This window comes from Rhinichthys klamathensis, unplaced genomic scaffold, assembly GCF_029890125.1.
Source record: "Rhinichthys klamathensis goyatoka isolate OS25496 unplaced genomic scaffold, OSU_Roscu_1.1 h1tg000554l_1, whole genome shotgun sequence".
Classification (NCBI taxonomy): Eukaryota; Metazoa; Chordata; class Actinopteri; order Cypriniformes; family Leuciscidae; genus Rhinichthys; species Rhinichthys klamathensis.
Window position 1 is genome coordinate 3122679 of NW_026607023.1, and position 22856 is coordinate 3145534.

The 22856-nt window shown below is 42.6% G+C and overlaps 1 protein-coding gene across 1 annotated transcript in view; it reads left to right on the forward strand.

Annotated features, from left to right (window-relative positions):
- Window positions 1-22856, forward strand: part of gabra3 (gamma-aminobutyric acid type A receptor subunit alpha3) — a 597199-nt gene that overhangs the window by 218244 nt on the left and 356099 nt on the right. The window contains exon 4 of the mRNA XM_056239111.1: window positions 17416-17483. Coding sequence (XP_056095086.1) covers window positions 17416-17483 — 68 coding nt within the window. The remainder of the gene's footprint in view (window positions 1-17415; window positions 17484-22856) is intronic.

Genomic DNA, 22856 nt, shown 5'->3' on the forward strand with positions numbered 1-22856 from the left:
TTTCTCAATCAGAAAATCTCCATCCAAGTGTATTCACTAAATAAATAACCAAATACACCACCATTAACAATATACATCTACTTGCAAATCAAGTTTCAAGTTTGTATTTATAGCACATTTAAAAACAGCAAACAGGGCTGACCAAAGTGCTGAACAATAGACAAGATAAATAACAAGGACAAACCACACATTCATGACAAAATATCACAATGAATTAAAAGCTAAAGGAAAAAAAAGGGTTTTAAGAGACAGTTTAAAAACAGTTAGAGATTGAGCCGCTCTGATATAAACCGTAAGGCTGTTCCACAGCCTAGGGCCAGCAATCGCAAATGCTCTGTCTCCACTATTCTTTAACCGTGATCTGGGGACAGACAAAAGTCTCTGATCACCAGACCTCAGGTTTCATGTGGGATTGTGTGGACAGAGTAGCTGTTATGATGCGGCTGACCAGATTCTGGACAGCCAACATACAACACTACAACATTAAACAAGAACTCACAAAGACAGGGCTGAATCACAGGGCTTAAATACAAGGGACAAACAAGCAGGGCGGCCACGGCGGAGCAGACCCCTCGGGCGGTCACGGCGGTGAAGACCCCTCGGGCGGCCACGGCAGTGAAGACCCCTCGGGCGGCCACGGCGGTGAGGACCCTTCGGGCGGCCACGGCGGAGAAGACCCTTCGGGCGGCCACGGCGGAGAAGACCCTTCGGGCGGCCACGGCGGTGAAAACCCCTCGGGCGGCCACGGAGGTGAGGACCCTTCGGGCGGCCACGGCGGAGAAGACCCTTCGGGCGGCCATGGCGGAGAAGACCCTTCGGGTGGCCATGGCGGAGAGGACCCTTCGGCCGGCCATGGCGGTGCGGCCTTCATAGTCCCATCCAGGGTCCTACTGCCCCCCCCAAAAAAATTTCTTAGGGGCAGCCATGGGGTCATCAGCAGGAACAGACACCGGCGCAGGATCAGCGGGCTCTGGCCCAGGATCAGCGGGCTCTGGCGCAGGATCAGCGGGCTCTGGCGCAGGATCAGCGGGCTCTGGCGCAGGATCAGCGGGCTCTGGCGCAGGATCAGCGGGCTCTGGCACAGGATCGGACGGGACCAGCACATCATGGGACTCGGAATTGGGCTCATGGGCCATCATTGATGTGTGTGTAGCCCACACACACAGAATCGCCGCAGACATCACAATCAGCGCTGTATCTTGAGTGGACTCACGTGCGGTGTGCTCAGGCTCTGGCGGGCAGGCGACGGGCTCGGGCTCTGGCGGGCAGGCGACGGGCTGGACGTGGCTGACGTGAAGCTCTGGCTGGACGTGGCTGACGTGAAGCTCTGGCTGGACGTGGCTGACGTGAAGCTCTGGCTGGACGGTCTCTGGCTGGAGGGGCACGGGAGCGATGGTTCTCTTGGTAGCACGAACTGACATCAGCGGGGGGTCAGCCACGCTGGAAACAAGTCCTGGATGGCCATAGACCGATCCGATGGCTGGGTTGATGGTTGGGGCGACGTGGGGAAACTCAGGTTCTGCAAGTGCCGAACCGCCCAAGGAAAGGGCCAGATCAACAAACCCTTTCAGGGTCCAGCCAGTATGATCCTCCGGCATCACTTGAGTGATGTGCCAATCCAGCCCGCTACAAAACAGGTCCACGAGCTGGGCGTCATTTAGCGCTCCCAGATGACAACACGCCAAAAAGTCCCTCACATACCTCTCCAAGGGCTGGCCATCTTGAGACAGAGATGATAGGAATTTCCCTAAGGCCTGGTTGCTAACAACTGCTGGATCCATTGGCGGTGAGTTCTTCTGTTATGATGCGGCTGAAGCAGAGGAAAAAAGCAGGATCCAAGCAGTGGCGTAAGCAGAAATTGTATTTTGGGTGGGCCAGTGAAAATGTGACTGGGCCTATAGTTTTTCCTAGAAAAAAATGACTTTAATAATAATTATTGAAAAATGACTTCTATAATAATTAACATTTAATAGACAAACTGAAAAAAGTTACACCTTTATAATCATCATGTTCAACCAACAGAGCTCAAAGGCTGGACAAACCAGTATAGACAATAACCTGTCTATTTTATTCTATTCAGCAGTGCAAATACAGTTCACCCGAAAATAAAGTAAGCTAAAATAATAATATCACAGTTAGATCGGCGGATAAACCCGCTTCAGGCTGACGGGGAGAGAGGGAGCAAGAAGCGGCCGGCGCCAGCACCTGACTAACCTTCTCCTGGGGTCAGTAGCGGTTTTAGGCACGGGCGAACCGGGCAGTCGCCCGGGGCGGCATTTTTTCATGTCACATGGGGGGCGGCACGGGCAGTTTAAAAAAATCCTTTGCGCCGCGAAGGTTTTCTATTTTCTATAATTTCAATTCAATTATTGCCAATGGCGCCCCTGCTTGCTGAGAAGGTGCCATGCACAGAAGCTATGTCAAGGGGGTCTCCAGATTGGAGGTAACTCACCAAGGGGCCGTTCACATATCGCGTCTTTTGCGCGCTCGAGGTCCTTATTTCAAATGTAGGCGCACGGGAAGCGCGCTCATAATTGAAGCGACGCGCTCATTTTTTCCAGGAGCAGCGAGATGAACATTTTTAATCTTTTAAGTATGGGGGTGCACCCAAACACGTGGGTGTTTTTCTCTTCTCCGTAAATAAATCTTTTAGCAGAGCTACAGCAAGCGTTTTTCTGTGGTGGAAATCCATTAGCTACTAACATTTCTTTGTCGTTGTGGAGAGCGCAGTGCATGGTTGCTTAGCAACGACAGCCATGGGAAAATCGGACCGAATTTTACTATTAATAATAAAAAATAAGCTACTGTGCATTATAAATGTCAGGAATTTATCTTTATTGACCCATTCTTTTTATATAGATGATTTAAAGGCTGAAATATGTGAGGTTTATCTTTTTATAAAACCTTTTTTTGTCAAAAGTTTATTTGAACGTGTACATGTCATTAGATAACATAAAACACACTCCTTTAAAATTTGGCCATCATCTTTAATGTTATTAACTTGGTGAATAGATTTCATTGTGTATTAGGCCTACTTTCTTTAACAAGATTCTGTGTTTAACCGTGATCATTTTGTTCACTATATTCATGAAATGAAAATAATTTTCATAATGATCAACTAAAATCAACTATAATTATGTGTTTTTACAGTAGCCTATAATATGCAAAGTACAATTTTCTATTAAAAAATAATCTCTGATTCTGTCCTTTTCTCTGACATTTAAGGCCTAAGCTATTTTAGGTCTAAAACAGTTTGGATAGTTGTTAATATTAGAGTTATTAGAAATTATTTAAGAGATAAGTATTGTGTTACTAAGTATCTCTCGGCCACTTTCACTTTTAAAAACTCTATTTCGTGACAAAGTATAGTTTAACAAGTCATAACTAAAAGTGTGCCATGCATAGAATTCGAGGCAGTAACCAATGAGCTAATGGTTCCTCCCTGAAAGTTAGATTAATATAGCAAAATAACTGGATTTTCTTACTGTTTTTTTTTCAAATGAACGGTATGTGATTTTATTGTTGTTGTTTTTTTTCTTGGGGGGGGGGGGGCGCTTGAAGGGGGTCTCGCCCAGGGTGTAATTCAATGTAGAACCGCCACTGCCTGGGGTAATGAGTCGGAAGAACTGGGCTGGGTGGACTCGGAAGATGAAGGCAGTGGCGTGTCTTCTTCCTCAACTCTTGCTGTTTTTCAAATAGCATATTAAAGAAAGTTGTTTAGCCATTATTGTGGCGCCGACGCCTCTGAGAGTTTTCCTGTCGGAACCCCCAGCAACCATAGCGACCAATAACGTTCCGGAGAGAGGCTTTCTACAACTTGCTTCACCAGTTAAATTTTATTCGGAAAAAAAATTAAACACACACAGCAGTCAACAATTAATCAGGTATATATTAATATATTTTCACAAATATATTTGAATAATAAAAATAAACTAAAAATTTATTTTTGTCAAACTTGCCTGGGCGGGCCAGTGAGTAATGTGGGCGGGCCAGTGCCGCCCTGGCCCAATACTGGCTACGCCCCTGGATCCAAGTGCAGCAGGGGGGTTTATTTAAATAATCTAGAAACTAACAAATACAGACAAGATAACCAGATTCTGGACAGCCAACATACAACACTACAACATTAAACAAGAACTCACAAAGACAGGGCTGAAACACAGGGCTTAAATACAAGGGACAAACGAGCTAAACGAGATAACAAGGGGCGTGGTATACATGAACACAAACGAGGAGCGGGAAAACAGGGAACAGGACTGAACCAAATGCACAAAGACGGGGGAACACAGACAGACATCACAACAGTACCTCAGACAAATAGCTCGGTGCCAGATTATTTACGGATTTAAAAACAAAGAGAAGAATTTTCAACTCAATTCTAAAATGCACAGGTAGCCAATGCAGTGATTTTAAGATAGGTGAAACATGATCAAATTTACGTTTTCTTTTGAGGAACTTTGCCGCAGCATTCTGTACTAATTGGAGACGACCAATAGAGTGTTTGGGTATGCCATAGTAAAGAGAGTTTCAATACTCCAACCACGATGTAATGAGCGCATGGACAGCAATCTCTAAGGTTTTCTCAGAGAGAGAGAGTATTTGATCTTAGAGAGAAGACGTAGCTGGAAACAAACAAGAACTAATCACCGCATTTATTTGTTTTTCAAATTTGAGGTTCTGATCCCAGAGAACACCTAAATTCTTAATGCAAGATGAAGTTGGATAAAGATAATCCAGATCAATGTTACTGCTATTATGGTTGCCATGGGGGCCAAAGACTATAACCTCGGTTTTGGATTCATTCAAAAATAAGAAATTTTTACCACATTTTTACTTCTTCTAGGCATGCAAAATGAGATTTCAGAGCAGTATCTTTGTTGTGTTTCAGAGGCAAATAAATTTGTGTATCATCTGCATAGCAGTGAAATGATACACCATGCTTTCTGAAAATGGAGCCCAGAGGAAGTAAATAAATGGAAAAAAGAATGGGTGCTAGAATAGACCCCTGCGGCACTCCACAGGAGAGTTGGGCTGGCGAGGAGTAAAAATTACCCAGTTTGACAGAAACTTATATTTGTTAGATACGATCTAAACCAACTGAGGACACTTCCCTGGATGCCCACAAAATATTCTAGTCGGGATAAAAGAGTTTTATGATCAACTGTATCAAAGGCCGAGGTTAAGTCTAACAGTATTAGGATCACAGAGTCACCAGCGTCAGTCGCTAACAGTACATCATTAGAAACCCTTAATAAAGCAGACTCAGTGCTGTGCAGAGGCTTAAAACCAGACTGGAAAGTTTCAAGAATTTGATTTGAGTTGATTGGGAACCGTTTTCTCCAATCCTTTTGTAATAAAAGGAAGGGTCGAAATAGGTTGAAAATTATTAAAATCCCTATCATCAAGTGAAGGTTTCTTGAGAAGAGGTGTAACAGTAGCTTGTTTTAGTATATCAGGGATAGTCCCTGTGCTCAAGGATTTGTTCAGAAAAGACACCAAACATGTTCCAACTGAATCAAAAGTTTGTTTCAAGATATGGGGAGAAAGAACATCAAGAGAGCAGAAGGAAGGTTTTAAATGATCAACAATTTATCTGAGAGACAGAAGAGAAACTGGTTCAAAGAGACTCTGGCTGAAGAACAACTCAGTTCAGGTGAGACATTAGCAGATGGTTGCAACTGAGATCTTAGAGAGGTGATCTTCTCACAGAAAAAAACTATTCTAAAATACAAATATATGCTATTTTAATTTGCTCAGCTGAGCAAGGTTCAAATCCAGTTGCTACAGTTGTAGTGGGGGACACATTTTATCAAGAAACTACTGAGCACATTTTTAAAACATTACAGCATTTTAGAGGATTACTTAAAATGCTGTCCTTTATTTTGATAGGTTTCCACACTTAAAAATTAGCAATAGATAGTCTATATATTATTCATTGCAGCGAGGTGGTCTTTCTGCTGGGCCTTGGGCCTGTCGCACCTCCAACGGTGCCTGTGGTGGACTGTGCATGGCAGGGGCATCCTCTTCCCTGAGGCAGGCCTAAAACTGACCGCATACTGCACGGTTTTGCTGCAGGGTCTTCAGCTTGGGACCACCGCTCATTGACGCTTCACCCCTTAACCCAGAACATCTCCTGGTGGCGGGGCAGTGAACAGGGGTGTCTCCCTGACACCCCCTGCAGCAAAACCTAATTGGATGTTACTGCTCAAGCCTTGTCTCTTCGTTTCAGCCAGAGCCAGTGGCTTGCTTTCTCGGCTTCCTCAGAGAGCTCTTTGGTGGATCTACTCAGTGTGGCTCCCCGCAGTCCCAGGTCCTTGAGCAGTCGTAATGTGGATCTGCCCACAAAGCCTCTGGCTCCCACCTCCACCGGATACAGCCTCACACTCCATTCACTTTCTCTGCACTCCGCGACCAGGTCTGCATACTTCGCCTTCTTTCCCTCGTAGGCAGCTTCCAGTCCCTCCTCCCATGGCACTGTCAGCTCTATTAGTATCGCTGACTTCACTGCTGGCCTTCCCAGGTCTACTTTCATCTTCCACACCGCCCCTGGTGTCAACCCCTGGTGGTCTCTTGCTGGTATGCATTGCGGGTTCCCCCTGCCTGAGGAAGCGGATCCTGCATCAGCTCTCTGACGGAGTCTGGTTGTTTGCCTCCTGCCGACTTTTCTCCAGCACCTCTGCCAGCTTCCTGAGCACTTGGTCGTGCCGCCATCTGAGCCGACCCTGTATCAGTGCTGTTTTGCAGCCCGACAGAACATGCTGGAGTGAGGCATTGATGTTTTTTAGGGCTCAGGAGGGTGTCGTATGTTGCCCTAATGAGGAAACTGAGCCGAGCCTGTGGCAGTTTCCAGAACTCTGCCCAGCTGAATGGTCGGCTCGTGACACCCTCCCGAGTTGTCCACGGCCCCTGCTGCCCCTGTGCCACAGACCTCACTTTGAGCTCCTCCTGCTCAATCCTGGTGAACAAGGTCCTTCCTCTCCTTTCTGCTTGCCTTGGACAATAGGATGGGTGGCTCGCTCCATCTGAGGCCTGCTTGCCCTGTCTGGACCATGCCCACAACTAGTTAATGTTGCAGTTTTCCCATCACCTTCTGCACCTCCTCCTTAGCCCTGCATTTCCTTCCAGTCTCAACTCTGGCATTTGCATCAGCCACTGCCCTGCCAGAGGAATCCCTTAATTCTATCACCAGCCTTGCCTTATCCTGCCTGTAGCTCAGGGTGATAGATTGCAGGGGTAGCTGGATTGAGTTCCATCCATACAGACCAGCAGCTGAGAAGCACTGTGGTAGGCCAAGCCATTTGCGGATGAAGGAGTTGGCTTTTGCCTCCCACCGGCTTACGGCTGATGAGGTAACTTAGCACAGCTTCTGAGGCCACATCACCCTTGGGTACAAGGTGACGTGATAACACCACACCTTGTACTTTCCAGGTATGAATGAATGAATGAAACTGGCTAACTGGCTTGCGTCGATCTTGGACAGGCCTTCTGACAGCTGCAGAAGGCTGATTTTCCCCATATCTTTGCTTGAGAGACCAGATGTGTAAAGTCTTCCCAGGCTTCGGATGGGTTGATCCACGATGCGGGGGATGTCTTCCCCGCTGATGGTGAAGGTGACTGTGTTGTTTTTCTCCCCCTTTTGCAATGAGAGGCTCCTTGACTTCTGCGGCTTGAACTTCATCCTTTCCCAAGTGATCAGCTCATCCAGCCTCTTAACTAGCCTGGATGTGCATGGGGCGGTTCTTAGCGGGCAGGTGATGTCGTCAATTTAGCTCCTTAGGAGCATGCAGGCAGCCGGACCCCACCCACCACCTGCCTTGCCCCGATCAGGATGACCTCAAACGCTGCCACAAAGAGGATGGGGGAATTGGAGCATCCCATTGCGATCCCTACTTCCAGTTGTTGCCAGCCATTGGTGACTTTCTTCAGTGCAAAGCACATGTGCATGTCCTGGAAGTAGTTCATGATCATGGTCCTGATATTGTCTAAGATGTAGAAGAATTCCAAAGCGTAGGCTATTAGGAGGTGTGGCACAGACCCATAGGCATCGGCTAGGTCTAGCCATATGACGTGCAGATCTTTCTTCTCCCTCTTAGTGGTCTGGATATGTTCCGAAATCATGGAAGCATGATCTACACAGCCAGGGAAACCTGGAATCCCGGCTTTCTGGCAGCTGGTATTGATGTAGTTGTTCTCCGTGAGGTAGGTGGTCATTCTTCTCGCCATCACAGAGAAGAAGATTTTCCCCTCCACATTTAGTAGAGCTATGCTCCTGAACTGCTCGATGGTCTTAGCGTTCTGTTGTTTGAGAATAGAGACTGCCACTGTCCTCTGCCATTCAGATGGTATGGTCTGCTTAGTCCAGGTGATTCTCATCAGGGTTCATAGCAGCTTCAGCACTCCTGTGCAGTTCTTATACAGCTTGTACAGTATTACGTTCGGGCCTGGTGCTGAAGCAGATCTTGCCCGCTGGATCACCTGCCTGACCTCGCTGAGCTTGGGTGATGATGTGTCAAACAGGGCTGATGGTTCTAAGGGTCTAAGCACATACCCTGGCGACCCTAGGGGGTTGTTCCTTGCTGGATCACTTTACTGAGTGTGGATGTGCTTCTGCAGTTCTTTGTTGGAGATATCCAGCGTTGCACTTGTCTTCTCCTCAAGGAGCCTGCGTGCATGCCGGAATGGATTCCTGAAGACACTTGATCTTTCCTTCTCCTTCCTTTTTCTCCATCTTCTGATGCGTTCTGCTCTCCGGAGGTTAGCAAGGAGTCTTCTGTTCTCATCCCAGAGATATTTTCCTGCCCTCCTTCTCAGACTCCTCTGCCTTCCTCCAACACTTGCGAAGCTGCCTTCTTTTTGCCACCAGGTCACCGAACTCTTTCTCCCTCCTGCTCTTTGATCTTAATGCGGCTTCTCTGATGGTTACCTCACCATACCTGTTACTGCATTCTTCATACAGGATTTCCACGAACAGATTTAGCTTGGCTACCACTGACCTGCACAGAGCTTTTTGCAGCAGCCCGCTCAGATGTTCGTCCAGCTTTCTCCACTCCTCGGCCTCGTTGGCCTTTGGCCACTTTATCTTGTCCCTTCGAAATGGGTTCTTCAGGTTCCTGGCCCTTTGGCTCGACTCCGTTCTTGGGTCACTTGGGGGTGCTACTGGGTTCACATCTTGGGGTTCATCAATATCTCTTTCTTCCTCCTCCTTCATTTCTTCCTGCTCTACCTCTGCAACATTGGGCCTGTTGGCACTGTGGTTGTAAACCCGGCCTTGGATACCATTTGTCTGACCTACCCTTACCGGGGCAGTGCATGGTTGCATCAGGGAATTAGTTGCATGTGGATGTGAAGTCCCCTCAACGTTGTTGTTTTTTCCCAGCCACACCCACACTTCCTTGGAATCTTCTCTTTTACCGATATCCTTGCGTTCTTTACCGTGTGGTTCGTCCTTGTTGGTCCTTCTTTCATCCCGCCTCTCGGAGGGCCTTCAGGTTGTTTTCTTTGTTTCTTTTTTGTAATAGGCTTTGGGTGTCTTCCTCTTGGAAAACTAGAGGGTAGGGTTCCTAGCTCGTATCTCCCGATGCAGTCTATCCTGGTTGTCCTTCAGTCTTCCCTGGACTCCAACTGCTCTATTCACAGTAGCCACTGTCTCCAGAAATGCATTATTCATTACAGCGAGGTGGTCTTTCTGCTGGGCCTTGGGCCTGTCGCATATATAATAAATTACATACATAATATATTTATAGCATTTATAATATATTATACAAGTTACACATAAACCTTGCAGAATCTGCAATATGTTCATAATTTTAACTAGGGATGCACCCGGTATCGGGCCCAATACTGCGCTTGTGTATTCATGCTCGTACTCATTAAAATGCTCCGATACTGTCACTTACTGCTCTGAGACAAGAAGGTTGAGGATCCAAATGCAGTTTTATTGAAAGGGCAATCCACAATCATAGTCAAAAACAGGCAAGAGGTCAGAGCACAGTAAATCAGTCCAATCAAACAAACAAATCCAGAGGGTGAGACAGGAACTTGAAAACCAGGGTTAGATATCAAACACCGAGGATTATGGAAAACAGAGGAAAACGCTCAGAGATGCAGTGTAAACAACTAACAAGACTTCACAGGGAATGAATGTGAAAACCAGGCTAATATAGGGGAATGACAATAGTCTGATGTGGAGTGCCCTCTGGTGGCTCTCAACGGCACTCCAGCTAGTGACCGTTACAGATACCAACAACCGATATCACACAGCCTGTACAGTACAGTCCTTGTGACAAAGAAACAGACAACAGAGCAAACAGAGAGCAGAACGGATATATCAGAGAAGGATGTCTATGAAGTAAATATATTGAATTAATAGAATGTTAAACAAATTAAATGTTTATGCCTATATAGCTGCTGTGCTCAAGCAGATAAACAAAGTGGATTGAGCGTACAGCGGCACAGACGCGTGAGCTTTTCAAGCGCACATCCCTTTTTCATAGACATCGCTGGAAAGTTTGTAGTTCGGTCGGATATGGCAATTGCAAAGAATGTAAAATAAGGAGCATATAACTAACGTAAACTGATGGTAGAGAGAGAGAGAGAGAGAGAGAGAGAGAGAGAGAGAGAGAGAGGTTGAACAGATGTTTATTATTACATTAAATACTGGATTTACAACATTATTGTTACCTGTATCATTTTACCTCAACAACAATTAAAAATATTTACAACACTATTGTTACGTATTATTTTACCTCAACAACAATTAAAATTTTTATTAAAATTGAAAAGTAAAAAATAAAGCTTCATCATCAATAACACATGAAACCTCATTTATACACAAAATTCCTGAAAAACTCTCAACATTATTGATCAGTTTATAAAATGAAAATTCCATTTTTATCCTTCCTTTTACCATACACTTCAACATTATTTCTACATCTGTTGAACCAAGTTCCAACTCCTTATTTTTCCTTGTTTTCCACATTGCAAGCTTTGCTGTACCAATCAAATAATGTAATAAACACACTTATCCTCTATCAAGCACTTTGTATTTGAGTCCCCCTATAAAAACGTTGTGGGAAAACTCCTCACCAAAACCCTGAAACCAAGCAGCTTAAAAAGACCTCCAAGTCTCAAACATCTCAAGAACAAATGTTCTATAGTTTCTTCAACACTACAAAACCTACAACCCCCCCCCCCATTGGCTCCATTGTCTCTGTCCACTTTTAAAAACTCTGCCTGCTGAGTGAGTTCATGTGAATAATTTTCACTGTAACATAGTACTATGTTTTTTTCGACGCGTTTTAAAAGACTTAAAAACTCTGCCTGCTGAGTAAGTTCATGTGAATAATTTTCACTGTAACATAGTACTATGTTTTTTTCGACGCGTTTTAAAAGACAATATAGATCCATCAAGTTCTTCTTCTTGTTCTCTACTGACAGCAGTAGCTTTCAACTTCTGTTGAAAACCTCCTTTTAGCTGTTGTACATTTCCCCCAGCAACAAGGTACCTGCTTGGCAAAACCGCAAATATCTCATCTCTCAGTTTCGAAGCAATTCTTATTGAGCTTCCATCACTTTCTTTTATTTCATTATGAGTCGTTTGCTTTCTGTTGGATTTGTTTCTTGCCTCTGAATCAACAGTAGGAATCACATTAGGAGTCGTTTGCTCTCCATTAGATTCATTGGCCTCTGAAGCAACAGGATTCGGTGTAATATTAACACCACTACTACCAGCCTTATGTGGACATGTAGACCTTTTATGCACAACATTTCCACTTTCAAAGCACTTTATAATGCCTGTACTAGCATAAACCATGTATGTATTTGTCACGGGTGACAAAAACGCTTAGTGAGCGGTACCCTCTTGATGAGTCACGAGTTTGCCGAGGGAACGATTTGTGTGTGACACATCCCACTCCGGTTCCGGGTGTGGCAGAATCATTGCCCGGCCTGATTAGCGCTAATGCACTGCAGGTGCGAGAGAGAGAGAGGGCTGTTGACACGGGCTGTCTGCTTCATAAGTCATAGATAAAAGGGCTATTGGGAGACCGTCTGCGGTCGTTGGTCCGGTCGTTGGTCCCGTGTTGGTCTCGTGCTGTTCTGTTGTTCTGTGGTTCTGGGTTTCTCGGAGCAGTGGTGGACACAGGCTTATTCTGGGAAGTTGCCTGGGTGTGGAAGCTGCCCATTGAAGTCTGCTGGATTGGAGTTCGTCTGTGGGAATCTGCTGGACTGAAGTAAGCTTTTAAACCACTGTTTCACTATTGTGCACCGACGAAAGTATTCTGTACTGAGAAGAATCATTACCTTTCTACTTACCGTCTGAGCCTGGAAGTATGCAGCATCGCTGGTGAAGTAAGCTTTTAAACCACTGTTTCACTATTGTGCACCGACGAAAGTATTCTGTACTGAGAAGAATCCTTACCTTTTTACTTACCGTCTGAGTCTGGAAGTATGCAGCATCGCTGGTGAATCTGAGACTGGAAGTGTGCAGCATCGCTGGTGAAGTAAGCTTCCAACCCACTGTCCCACTACTGTGCACCAACGAAAGTATCCTGTACTGAGAAGAATCCTTACCTTCCTACTTACCGTCTGAGTCCTGAAGGGAGCCGTATTATGCGTGAAGTCGCCGTCAGGGCGAAACTGTGACAATTAATCAGTATCTACCCGTAGCTGAAGAAGACCTGGAAGACACAGAGGTCTATCACGTCAATGCTTATTGATATATTGTGTTCAATAAAGATTGTTATTCCTTTGAAATTACCTCTGGTCTCGTCATCTATCTGTTGCGTACCCGTGGTGTCGGCTCCTCACGGTGGTGTGCAAGTCAGGGGCGGCTGGTCATCCGGGCCCGCACCGGTGACATATGTGACCGGTCACGGAAACTAGGGACACAAGTCGGTTCTGGGGCATTTTGAGTTATTCATAGATTCTGAAAGTGTAGTCTCCAAGCTTTCCAACGATGTGTAACATGTGGAAATCTGATAATATTTGGAGAAGTTGTGGCCATTTGAAGGTAGGCACTTAAAAAAGCTCAAAGATGAGAAAACGACCTCTAAAGATTGTGCAGTTCTCACCTGTCTCTGCTGCTGGGAGTGACAATAGGGCTTATTTACATCTAATTTAGGTAATCCATACCCCTGTAAAACTCCCCCCTGTGCTTTACAGCTTTTTTCGCACTTCGAATGAGTGCACCTGCGCACACATATTCAAACGAATATAACTATAGAATCAATTTTTAATGCGCATGTGAACGCCATCAGGTCACAGGTTCGCGTTTAAAGTCTTTTTAGAGAGAACGCCGTCGTCTTAGTGGCCCCCAATGTAATAACAAATGATAATTTTGCTGGAAGTGAATCAATCAAAACCAACTTTAGCCGGAAATAACATTATTCAAAATCGCTATAAAGCCAAAACAATCTCTGTTACCGTAAATTGTATGTTTATCTCTGTAAAGCTGCTTTGAAACAATCTCCATTGTTAAAAGCGCTATATAAATGAAAATGACTTGACTTGACTTGACTTGCATCTCTGCCGCTCTAGGCGAAAAACAATTGTGCTGCCCCTCTTTTTGCAACGTACCAGCAACAACACACAAAGACCAATATGCCATATAGCCTACATATAACCCAAAACCAGCAACAACACACAAAGACCAATATGCCATATACATATAACGCAAAACCAGCAACAACACACAAAGACCAATAAGCCATAGGCCTACATATAACGCAAATAGTGCGCAACGCGCGTGTGCCCAAAATGTCAACAATATTAAAGTTTATGCAGGAGGCAAATGCAAAAACATTTTCGGTGTAACTGCCGCGGTTCAGCTCGTCTGCGACAATCTTTGCGGCGTCCATCTTCATTGAATTTTGATATCAGATAGAGCTGGCCAGAGCTCAGCATAATAAGTAGCCATGCGGTTCACTTGGAGGGCGGGGGCAAAAGCGGCGGGTTATTCAGTATGGAAATACACACAGACAATGACACGCCACGCCCCTACTGCGTGCTAGAATCTCCGAAAACAAGCTGATTTCAACCTCAAAATTTAAGCTTTTAAATATACCAATATTGCTATCTCAAACATGGAGAGGCTTCTTCATGATTTCAATTAACAGATTCTGCAAAAAATTGAAATTCACCAATTTTGAAAAAAAAAACCTCTTCTTTCTCATTTTGCTCGAAAGTTGTGCTGCCGACTTGTGTCCCTGGTTTCTGTGACGGGTCACATATTCCCTTCATATGAAACTTTGAAAGACACATCCAATTCAGGTTGTTTCAGAAACATTGCCACCTGTCTCCTAAACGACATTACATGTTTTAAAGCCGTATTTTTGCATCCGAGTGGAATCGTTTTTAGCGTACTAGCAAACTTTCCATACCATAAAAGTGCATGCTCAATTTTATCATCAGGGATGAGTGGGAGCACATTTGAAATTATTACTTTTCTGGTCGGGTTAACTAGCGGTGAAACAGCAACAAAAAGTCCACTTACCGAAATCCCACTGCTTACTAGACGGTTAACCAAATTCTCCTCCTTTAAGAAAAACACCACAGCTTTGTTCATTCTTGACGCCGAAGAGATGTTCTCATATCCAACTTGTTCTCCAATTGATACTAAAACTCCACACTCGATTCAACCTCACACCTGACGCCATGACGCCATGATGGCCGAGATGCCATCTCAACTCCGTCAACAATCCTCCTTACGATGGGCCAAATAATTTCAAACACTTTTCTTCCTAGGTTCTCACGTTTAAATAATCCCCAAAAGATAGAAGAAAGAAAAAAGAATAACAGTAGAAAAAAACACTTTCATTCACCCTCTTCTCTTGAACACTCTCACACGCACCCAAACACTCCCAGCAGAGAGAGAGAGAGATAGAGAGCACTTCTGTTGCATGCTTGTGGTTGTTTATTGTTCACTCAGCACACATGCATCATTTGAATTAAAAATAAATTGTATGTGCAAGTAAAAACATGAACTGTTACATGATGCATAACGAGTGGTTCCCTACATTATTGCAGGAAGGCGGTACAGTAATCACATGACATTTTATTTTCTGTGCGCAAACATCCGAAGCACGCGCCTAGAATGTTGACTCTCCGACAGCGTGCGAATAGCTTATTAAATTGAGTTCTATTTCATGTCTTCTTGTGCTCTAACGGACAAATTCACACAAAAGTATGTCAAAATGCCCGTATAGGCAAGTATCCTTGTGAAACATAGTCGGTTATGTCTCAAGTGAACGTATAGTTTGAACAGTTGAAAAGAAAGCTTTTGTGTAATAGTATGTTGGATACGTTCAGCTCTTAAAGTGACAGCAGACTAAAAACCTACAGTACTGCTGTCTTTATCCTCAATGTTAATCTAACAACAAAAGACAGAGAAAATCACTTACTGCTCTTGACTGGTTGGGCCCTGCTGGAGCAGCTCTAAATATTCACTGTGCTATTAAATTAAAGATAAAATATGATAGAGTAATAATATGAACAGTGAAAGTGAAAGTAACAGTAGCTCATACAATACATTGTAATAGGCATAACTAGGCAAGAAAATAACTGAATGAAATGTCTATTGGCTAAGCCAACTAATTTAATTTATATTCTTTTGGTTTCTCTGCCCAATATTTTAGAAAATTAAAAATGCAATGAAAATACAGGTTTCAGTACTCAGTATTGCCAAGTACTAAAAATAAAAGTATCGACTCGTTCTGGAAAAAGTGGAATTGGTGCATCCCTAATCTTAACAAAAATAAGATGGACCATAAAAATTGCATGTTGTTTTTTATTTAGTACTGCCCAGAATAAGCTATTTCACAACAGGTGTTTACATATAAGCCACAAGACACATATACAAATGATATATACATACAAACTGAAAATACTGTACAAATGACAAATTCCCCCTTCAAAAGTTTACATATGCTTGATTCTATTATTCTGTCATTAACTGGATGATTCATGATTGTTTATTGCTGTTTATTTTTTATTTTTTTTTATTTTTTTTGTTGTTGTTGTTCATGCTATAATAATAAAACAAAACAAAACAAAAATATCTAAATAAATCTTACTAATCGGCTTGGTTGCTGAACAGTCAACTAGTGGACTATAATGATCCAGACCCTTTTTGAGGCATGTGCATGCAAGAAATGGAAACAAATCTACTGATAAAAATACACAATAGGGGTGGGACGATACAGGTACCTCACAATTCAATTCTGTGGCGATATGTGGTCCACGATATGATAATATCACGATTCACGATATCTACGATATTCAATATATTGGAAGAAATTTCATCAACGATATATCACGATATATGTGACTGAAAAGAAAAAGAAGGAATAAGGAAATTTTATGCATTTATTAATGCCAACATTTCCAACATTGTGCAAAGAAATATGCATTTGCATAATAACTCACTGCCTCCTGGTCTTAAATGTAAACACTGTACATCTAGACAGATACAAGTGCATGAACATTACAAAACAACATGAACATTAACATCACCTGAGAGTAGTTCACCGTGATAGCGAACGAGGTGCAATTCTTGCAGATTGCATAGTCTTTATCCAGTGCCTTTCCGTCGACTGTCTCGTAAAACCCGAAGTGTCTCCACACTTTAGAGTGGAAACTAGCGGGTGGGTCTTTGATTAGTTTTTATTGTTTTCCGCCATTCTTCTCGCTTCTCTTTTTTTCTGCCTCTGTTGTTGTTAGTTAACTTGTGTTATTCACCGGCCGCTGTTTGCGCCACTTTACCCCTATTTACTCGAACAGCGCCCCCCGCAAACAGAATGGTAGATATTGGGTAGTGACAGTGACACTGACAACGGGTAAATTAATCATTTTGTGTTGTAATAAAATATCGATATTGGGCGTTAGTGTATCGATTATTTATTGCGACAGAGAGCACAACAATATATTGCAATATCGATTTTTTTTTTTCACCCCTAATACACAAGGTCATACATTTTACAGCTGTCTGACAATGATGGTCCCCTGTGCATTATGTATTATTTTACTGGCAATTAGAGGTGAATTGTTGTCTTTATAGATCATTTATAGATACATGTCAACTGGCAGTCATTAGAGTATTAGTAGACTGTCTGATATCTACTAAAACTATTTTGTTTCTTCCCCAACATACATTCTACTGACTATAAGTAACTTGGCAAGTACGTCAACTTATTCTACTAACCCACACCCTAACAGTCTACTAATACTCTAATGAAAGTTAGTTGACATGTAGTTGCAAATTGATGAGAGTTAGCTGACATGTTGTTCCAAAGTTACTTATAGTTAGTAGAATGTCTAAAGTGGACTATTGAAGCAAAGTGTAACCAATAATAGCTTCAAAATTTATTAAATATTTATTTTACATTGTAGATATTTATGTTCTTACGCTTGCTCTTTCAGAAAGTGTGACTGAAGTGAGGACAAACATCTATGTGACAAGCTTCGGACCAGTATCAGACACCGATATGGTATGTTTGTTCATTTCCATTGCTTCATTTTTTTTTTTTGGGGGTCAAAATTAGTCCATATCTGGGTCATTTGTCGAAGACCAATTAAAGTTTCATATTCACTTCTGTCAATATTTGTTTGTCCTTCAGATTTATTGCTTTTATATAATGTATTATACTTCAACCAGGTAAAGTTACATGTACTGTAATTGGTAGCACATATCCCATAGGAGAAAACTAAAATGTTTTCATTGTCGTTGAATTGAATTCAGAAAGATTTGATTGTCAAATGTGCCACAGAGGAAGACATAGTACCGTCCTTTATTTCCCTTTGTCCCTGTGAATGTGTGAAGCTGTGTTCCTTTATGGGCTCATTTAAGAGAGAAGATAATTGGTTGCGAGGCTGCATGGAGAAATGTATGCGTCTTAATCATAGACACAATTGGGTCTGGTATGCAAGATGAATCATCACAGCCATGCAGCAGCACTTTGTATTTTGTATGAGACATAATTTTCTAATAGTGAGAAGATGACATCATAATCAGTCAGATTATACAGAGCATGAAACGATACTCAAATTACACAGCAATAATCATCAAGGTTAATTTTAAAGGAACACTCCGACTTTTTGGGACTTTAGCCTATTCACCTTATCCCCCAGAGTTAGAGAAGTCCATACATACCTTTTTCATCTCCGTGCGTGCCGTACGAGAACTATATTCTCTGAAGGCGAAGCACTGCTACTTGGGCGGAGTGATAACCGCAGCACCTGAGACGCGCTCTCTGCTCCTCACCATGGCGTGTCTCAGGTGCTCCGGTTATCACTCCGCCCAAGTAGCAGTGCTTCGCCTTCAGAGAATATAGTTCCCAGTATTTATACGGTTAAAATATGTCTGTGTCTCATGTGACTTTGTTTTTTGTACACTCTGTGACTATACAAATCACAACATGTAAATAGGAAAATGTTTGCGTTATTTTGTCACTTATTTGGATTAGTATGCTAGCTGCAACCATTTACATCCAGTCTTTGTGCTAAGCTAGGCTAGCGGTGGGTGCGTCAAACAGACTTATAGCACGCACGGAGATGAAAAAGGTATGTATGGACTTATCTAACTCTGGGGGATAAGGTGAATAGGCTAAAGTCCCAAAAAGTCGGAGTGTTCCTTTAAGGTTAAAGTGTATGCAAAAATAGTGCATTTCCAAATATGACTTAGGAATCACTCCACTTCAAAAAGTAGAACTGCTGCTCTGAAAGTTTAATTATTATTAAATTACACAATATCTGTTGGACCGAGGACAATGGGAACGTTTATCATATAATCTAAGTTACAGTACATAGACAAGTTTTTTATGGTCCACAACAAAAACTTTTCCAGATGTTTGGGTAAACAAAAACATGTATAAGTTACGTATTCTATACAGTATGTACTGTAGTGCTACAAACCAAAAATGTAGCTGTATAAAAATGTTCTGGAAGTACCCAGAAGCCTCTAAGATCCACAAGCTTGCTATAATTGGCTGCTGTTGAGATAAAGACACACTTATTATCTTTGATCTATGCCTTTAAGTAAGAATTTCGGTAACACTTTATTTTAAGGTGCTTGTAATAAGCAGTAATTAACAGTTAATAAGACACTTATAAGACCTTATTGGGATATTGGGAAAGCATCAACAACCTTCGGCAGGCTTAGCGAGAGAGTATGGAAGAACAATTCTCTGTCTCTCCACCTAAAAGTCCAAGTTTATGAGGCCTGTATTCTCAGCACTCTCCTGTACGGCAGTGAAACTTGGTGCACCTACCGCAGACATGAACATCGTCTAAACACCTTTCACTTTCGCTGTCTTCGCTCAATTATAGGCATAACTTGGAAGGATCTTGTTCCAAATTCGGTTATCCTTTCCACGACCAAGAGCACAGACCTCTACACTATGTTGCGCACCCGTCGCTTACGCTGGGCTGGCCACACTTACCGCATGGAAGAAAACCGGTTACCGAAAGCAATTTTGTATGGCGAAATTGCTGATGCCCCTCGCCCAGTCGGCCGGCCGAAGCTCCGCTACAAGGATGTCCTGAAGCGTGACCTTCAGTCGTTCGGCCTTCCAAGCGAAAACTGGGAAACGCTTGCTGGTGACCGAGCAATGTGGCACACCTCCATAAGATCTGGTGCCAAAAGATCTTGCCAGCAGTACAAAGACTTCCTCGACAGTAGAAGACTGAAGCGCCATACCAATCGTCGTTCTCGACGCTAAGGGCCTGAATTGAATTGAATTGAATGATAATAAATAAATTAAATTAAATAATACATTTCTCAAGTATCAATACATTGCACTTTTAGAACAGCCGAACAAACATAAATGGTAACACAAACTCCCAGTCACTTAAAAATTGACCTTCCCAAGAGGGAGTAGTTTCCCTGATCTCTTCAGGGCCTGGACCTTTAATTAACCCTTATATGAAGTAGTTAATGCTTATATGCATCTTATATGCATCTTATATGCATCTTATAAGGTCTTATATGTGTCTTATTAACTGTTAATTACTGCTTATTACAAGCACCTTAAAATAAAGTGTTACCAGAATTTCAGATTCTGCAATAGACCCCTTGCATGTTCTCATAACTTATCATCTTCAACCTTCTTTCTGCAATGGTGTTAAGACTAAATAAGAAGATAGAGGCACAACCAAAGCAGCTGGTTTCGGGTTGGCCAGTGAATCTGCTGTGTGACAGGAGACATGGTTTTTATTTTCACTTTATTTTACAGTATGTGCACTTACGTTTACTTACAGTGTACTTACCTAGGAAAGTACTGAGTAATATAAGGTAAATACATGGGTTAAGGTTAGGTTTAGGGGTAGGTTCAGGGTTAGTACCTAGTTATTACCCTGTTGTTGTAATTACTATAATAAGTACATAGTATGTACATGGCGAACAGGACTGGAAAATAAAGTGCTACCTGCTTTTTTGTTAAATAATGGCACAAATACCAGTTAATTCACTAGCGTGACGAGACAGAGGGTGAGAATCCCACAGAACCAGACTATTCCACTGCACCTTTCACCACCAGATGAGAACCAGTTCAAGACCTTATTCAATCTCTCCTTTTTTTGTATTTAGAGAATGAGGTAGATGAGGTGGAGCACGATGACAGTTCTCAGTACTTGCTGTTACCACCTCCTCCACCTCTTTAAGAGGAAGATGTAACCACTTACAGTTTGAAATTAAGGGTGAGCAAGATATAATTTAAAATGGATGAACTGGAGAAATCTTTTCGTGTGTTTTCTAATGATGTGCAGCATGATATAGATAGGCAAAATCACAGGTTGAATGTAATGGAAGAGCAGATGCAGAACCTTTCATCCCAGCAAAAGCACCATCATAAACGGATACAGCAACTGGAGAAGGTACTACCCACTGAGCTCAAGTCTGAATGCCAGCAGGTAAAAGAAACCTTAGAAGAGCATACAGCAAGTAGGACAAGCAATGAAGGATTGTATAGCACAAAGGGATGTTTAGCTGAAATCTTTAATCCAGTCTTCCTACACTGTAACATCTTCTCCCCACTTCAGTCCACCCCTACAAACAGATAGTCCAACCTATCCTATACATTTAAAAACAAAAACAAAAAATAAAGCTGGAGTTACCCAGGTTTGGCAGATTGGAGGGAGAAGACTCTATTTCTTATCTTGAAAAATATTCAATTCAAACACTGAACGATTCTGAGATATTAGCCATGTTGCCTTCTGTTTTAACTCATACAGCTAAGGACTGGTGGCTTGCGGAGAAGAAGAGGGTAAGAACTTGATGTAAATTTCAATCTTTCCTGCCTGATGACCATGAAGTTGGGGTTGAAAGAAGAATTAGAGAATGGAAACAAGGACTTGATGAAAATATTCGAACATTTGCTTATCAATATCGAGCCTTATGCCTGCGATTGAAACCTTCAATGTCAGAACGTGAAATATTCCAAGGTACACTCAGAAACTGAAATCGTGTCGCCAGCATACTCAGAAGCACTGTCTCTACGGTTGACGAGTTGGTACGTGTTGTTACCCTGGTGGAAAGGGATGTTAGTGAGGAAAGAGCCTATTGGAGGCAAGCAGAGCATCAGGCGAAGTCAAATTGAGCTAATAAAGCAGCACAAGGGCAACAGTCACATTGCTGTGCTGTCAGGAATTATGGAGAGACAGCTTGACCCATTATCCCTGCCAATCACCATCAATGACTATAGATGTCAAGCAGTTTTGGACACTGGAAGCACCAATTCTTTAATTCAGGAATCTTACTGGAAAAAGTTTAAGTCAATCACTGAAATTTGGCAGTCCAGCAGAGGTCAGACTTTCTCTCTTGCCAATGGTCATGTACAGACAGCTCTAGGAAAGGTAGTCTGGAATTGTACACTTCATGGACAACAATATCCATTCAGAGCCTTTGTGATGAAAGATCAAGATCTAACTTTACCCAATAAACTTGGTCAGGAGTTTTTGATGGATTCAGGGATCCAGATTGATTTCAAGGATGTGCCCTTGAAGATCCATTTATGCTGTATGCTTCTTCAGCAGCAATTAGTCTACATCTGGCATTACATTTAGTTCAAGTATCTTCCTCCAACTTGGCAACCATTAAATAACTGGCAAGTCGAGCGGATGTTCCCAGAACCCAGAAACGTCAGTTAGAAGCAATCATGCTTGATCGGCCAACAGTCCGCACCTATTCTTTTGGACGCACTGCTGTGATCCAGCACCAGATTAACACCTCAGATGATATTCCGGTTTTAATCAAGCTTACCCTGTTGTCCAAACAGAAATTTATTAATCAGGAAGTTTTCAACATGTTGTAAAAAGGGATAATCAGACCATCAACTTCCCCATTGGCAGCTCCCATAGTTCTTGTCCCCAAGAAGGATGGTACCATACGTTTCTGTATTGATTACAGAGCTTTAACCCTCTGGGGTCGGCGGTATTGCCGGCGATACCAGCTCACTTTTTTTCTTATAAGTGCAAAAGAGACTCAAAATACTCTGCTGATTTTGATCTTACATATAAGTGTTATACGTCATTCGATCCTGTTAAGTTTCTATTTTTTTTGTGTATACTCACAATACAAACAAAGTGTTCTGCTTTTTGTCAAATAAAGAAAAATAAACATGATGCGCGTTCTGCCTTCTCTCTGTCAGTGAAGTCCATTCTGAAACGCGTCCGAAAACTGAACGGTAACTAAGTAAATACTTGTCACAGAGACACGAGAGATTTCTCTTTATGAAGCTGAAATTCTCTTCTTTTAAATGAAGTAATTTATATAAAAAACAAATTTTCTCATTTTATGTAATCTGTACGAAAAGAGAGAGATGATAGTCGTTCTCGTCTCAGGTCATTAAAGTTAATTTGACCACGCC